The sequence below is a fragment of the Oncorhynchus mykiss genome, chromosome 17 (genome assembly GCF_057628025.1).
Source record: "Oncorhynchus mykiss isolate SJ-2025 chromosome 17, ASM5762802v1, whole genome shotgun sequence".
NCBI lineage: Eukaryota > Metazoa > Chordata > Actinopteri > Salmoniformes > Salmonidae > Oncorhynchus > Oncorhynchus mykiss.
This window is the reverse complement of record NC_143038.1, coordinates 43,664,550-43,668,699: the sequence shown is the minus strand read 5'-3', so window position 1 is coordinate 43,668,699 and position 4,150 is coordinate 43,664,550. Positions and strand designations below refer to the sequence as shown.

Genomic DNA, 4,150 nt, shown 5'->3' with positions numbered 1-4,150 from the left:
TAAACCTAATTGCTTTTGAAGGTCACTCTGGATAAGAGCGTCTGCTAAATGACTAAAATGTAAACAACACTTTTTACCTCAACACCAAGAGTTTAACACCCGCAAATTTGCTCAGATAGGGAACGCTGGTAATACACACACCATCTTTGGATCAATGTGCACCCTCATCTCATGTGTGTTCTGTCAATCACAAGCCACATAAAAGACGAGATGCTAAGACTACCGTACAAAGGCAGGAGGCAGGGGCGCTCCAGTACAGTAGGTGGCTAGCTAGGATACCGGTAAACAGTGACCTTTGCCCCGCCTTTTGGGCACTGCTTTCCTGCAGTTCTGATAATGAGGCCAGGTGCTTAGCAGGCGGGAGCGAAGGACACTGTCTGCTAGCTAACACTGTGGTACACATCGGGTGGGAGGCGGGGGTGATACCGGTGTCTAGCTTGCTAGGTCACCAGTAGACAGTGGCATTTGCCATCGAAAAACTCAGATAATACCAAAATTTTAATCGCATATCCAGAACATCAAAAGTGTCACACAAGCATGAGGATGACGTGCTAAAGGGGGGGCATTCATGCATGAACAAATGGGGTGCTCGAGGGAGGAGGAGGCAATCTAAATCATATTTATATTTGACCTTTTTTTCTCTTAAAAAGCTGGTAGTCCTGATATGACAGTAACCTTTTCATAATGTTCAGGAGGAATCAGTCAGAGCTAAATGGGTCATGAATTAATCATATTCTTCAGGTGTCAGCCTCACAAAATGACTGTTATTATTTGCCGCAGCCATACTCAAGAAGTTTAAAGCGTCGTTGAAAAGTAATTTTGTCCCACAGTTGGATTCAGACAAAAAAGCGTTGAAATGATTTGGCATTAATGTTCTACATGTCAATGCACTGACGTTTGCATGTTGTCTTGGTTGTGTTTCAACAGGTCCTGGCCATCATCTCCATCCTCTTTATCGTGCTGTCAACCATTGCCTTGTCTCTGAACACCCTCCCAGAGCTGCAGGACATAGACGAGTTTGGCCAGGTGACAGACAACCCTCAGCTAGCTCACGTGGAAGCGGTGTGCATCGCCTGGTTCACCATGGAGTACCTGCTCCGCTTCATCTCCTCGCCCAGCAAGTGGAAGTTCTTCAAAGGTCCACTAAACATAATAGACCTGCTGGCCATCCTACCCTACTACGTCACCATCTTCCTGACTGAATCCAATAAGAGCGTTTTACAGTTCCAGAACGTCCGGAGGGTGGTGCAGATCTTCAGGATCATGCGTATCCTCCGTATTCTGAAGCTGGCCAGGCATTCCACAGGGCTTCAGTCTCTGGGCTTCACCCTGAGGAGGAGCTACAATGAGCTGGGCCTGCTCATCCTATTCCTGGCCATGGGCATTATGATCTTCTCCAGCCTTGTCTTCTTCGCCGAGAAGGACGAGGAGGACACCAAGTTCAAAAGCATCCCGGCCTCCTTCTGGTGGGCTACCATTACTATGACTACGGTGGGGTATGGGGACATCTACCCAAAGACTTTACTGGGTAAGATTATTGGGGGTCTATGCTGCATAGCTGGAGTGTTGGTGATAGCCTTGCCCATCCCCATAATCGTCAACAACTTCTCAGAGTTCTACAAGGAGCAGAAGAGGCAGGAGAAGGCCATCAAACGGCGGGAGGCCCTGGAGAGGGCCAAGAGGAATGGCAGCATCATCTCCATGAACATGAAGGAGGCGTTTGCACGCAGTGTCGAGCTCATAGACGTAGTGGTAGAAAATAATGGAGAGAACATGGAGAAGGTGCAGGACAACCACCTGTCTCTTAGCCACAGGAAAGAGACTCCCAAGAGGACCACCTCAGAGATGGGCTTCACTCAGTCATTAGAGCCCAGCTCACCAGACAAAGCCCATCCCGCCAGCCCTCAGCAACTCAACGCTCAGAAACTGGAGGAGATGTACAACAAGATGGCTAAGACCCAGTCTCAGCCTAACCTGAACAGTAAGGACAAGGGGCATTTGTCTAAAGCGCCCAAGAAGAGAGACGAGATAGAGATGGGTATCATTCCCACAGAGCCTGCCCCAACCACAGACATGAGGAGCATGTCCAGTATTGACAGCTTCATGAGTTGTGCTGCTGACTTCAACGAAAGTGCTCGCTTCTCCCACAGCCCCAGCACCATTGTTCCAGGGAGGGTTAGCACCAACCCCGTGCTCGAGACCACCCTGGAGCACGAGGCCATTGTGTCCCCCCACAGTGCCACCAAGGTCCCTGGAGGACGAGGCTCCAAGCACGGCCTGTTCTCTGGCAGCCCCCGGGGCCTACGCTTCAGCAACCCGCTAAAGAACCGCTCCCTCAAGGTCAACTTCAAAGGGGGGGACGCAGACCCTTCCTCCTCCTCCTTACCACAGGGGCCAGGGGGCGGGGCCCTCTCAGATAGCTCTGCCCTCTCTGCCCACTCCCTCATGAGTCCTGAGGTGTCTGTCTACACCACTGCCAGCAGCAAGACTCCACCCCCTGAGACCCTGATCCCGACAGTCTTCACATTCCATGACGCATCCATCAGTAAGTTCATTGATGCTGACACGGACGAGGAGGAACACCTCCATGATAGCTCGGGTACAAACGCCTCCCAGAGGCTTCTGGGAAAAGCCAGCCCCAAGCTCAGCTCCTACAGCAGCCACCACTGCGTGGCCAACCACCTGGAGGGCTCCCAGAGAATGCTGGGTAACAGTGTGTTCCCCTTTGAGGCCCAGTCAGGTGGGGGACAGGGGAATCATGTGCTCTCCCGGGGAGAGAGGAGTCGTTCAAACACCCATAATGAGAGCAAGTGAGGTAGGGGAGGGAATAGATAGTACAGACAGGACCCAAACAGGAGGACATTGTGTATAACTCTGCAGATCTGGTCACACACTGTAGATTTAGGCATTACTGAATCAGCATTGTGCTAAAAGAAATGTTGTTGATTTCCTTGTGTTTTCTTCCTCAAAACTGGCCTTAGTTATATGTGACTATGTGTATGCATAGCGTGCGCGTTTGTTTGTATGTCTGTAGGTGTATGTGTATGCAGGATGATAGGCAGATAAACATACACACACAGTTATGCAGTATTTTATGTATATTGTTTTCCTTTTTTTATAATATAAATAGTATATTTTCTTTGGTCTGTTATTTTATGACTCTATCTGAGAGGTGAACTTTCATCCTTGTTTATCAACACGCCTCTGCCTCCCACCTCCCACCTCCCGGGTAGCACTAACCTCATTGACCGAATATTTTCAATTCTGTACAGGGTATTCTTTGTTGTTTTGTTTGTTTACTTATTTTTTTGTTTTTGATTGTGTGTGTTTTATCCAGACAGGTTAGGGTTAGGTTTAACCCGCTCTCCTTTATATTTTAACACTCTCTCAGATGTGTGGTTGTAGTTGATTGTCATACTTCGTATCCAATCACCATTGATACTGGGGAGGGGATAATAGCATCCATTTAGGCTGGATTGAAAGTACTGAAAACACTCAGATTTTCCATTTTAAAGTTCCACATTTGTACAATTGATAATACTGTAATACTGTAATGTGCAACAAGAACATGAAAAAAGAACACACTCATTGTGCAAAAAGTTATATTTTTAAAATATATTTTTAGAATGGTATATTAGAAGAATGAATTATGCTAAACTCATAGATTTGCATTGCAATACATTGTTTTATTTTAGAGAGAATATTACAAGATAATGAATTTGTATTTTTTGCTAGTAGTTAGGGTAAATGTTTGTCCTTCTATCCTTCGTACAATGTGAATAGCTTTGTATAACACTCTGTTAAATCCAGGGCATCTTTAATCATATCATGGACCCACAAAATGTTATTAATTAATTATAACAACAATAGTTTCAAAACAGCAGAATGTCCGAAATATTTCATGAAGCCAGGACAAACTCAAACACAGCAGAGATGAAGGGAGAAGGGAGGAGTGGAAATACGGAAGGGGGAGATGTTAAGATGGCACACAGGAAGTGAGGACAGGAAGAAAGAATAGGGAAGAGCACTTTATTTTACAGAGGGAATCATGATCTCATTGGATGACTTCCACACTATGGATGGTAGAGCGGTTGACCAGCTGCCAGAATTCACAACAAGCATCATATGGCTACATACACAGACACTGACA

General features: G+C 46.6%; 1 protein-coding gene across 1 annotated transcript; it reads left to right on the top strand.

The window, feature by feature from the left end:
* The first annotated feature begins 210 nt into the window (after positions 1-210).
* LOC110494257 (potassium voltage-gated channel subfamily B member 1-like) lies at positions 211-3,715 on the top strand. Its single transcript, XM_090204192.1, has 2 exons — positions 211-258; positions 928-3,715. Exons 1-2 carry the CDS (start codon positions 211-213, stop codon positions 2,812-2,814), a joined length of 1,935 nt encoding a protein of 644 aa, XP_090060318.1. The 3' UTR covers positions 2,815-3,715.
* The last annotated feature ends 435 nt before the right edge of the window (positions 3,716-4,150 follow it).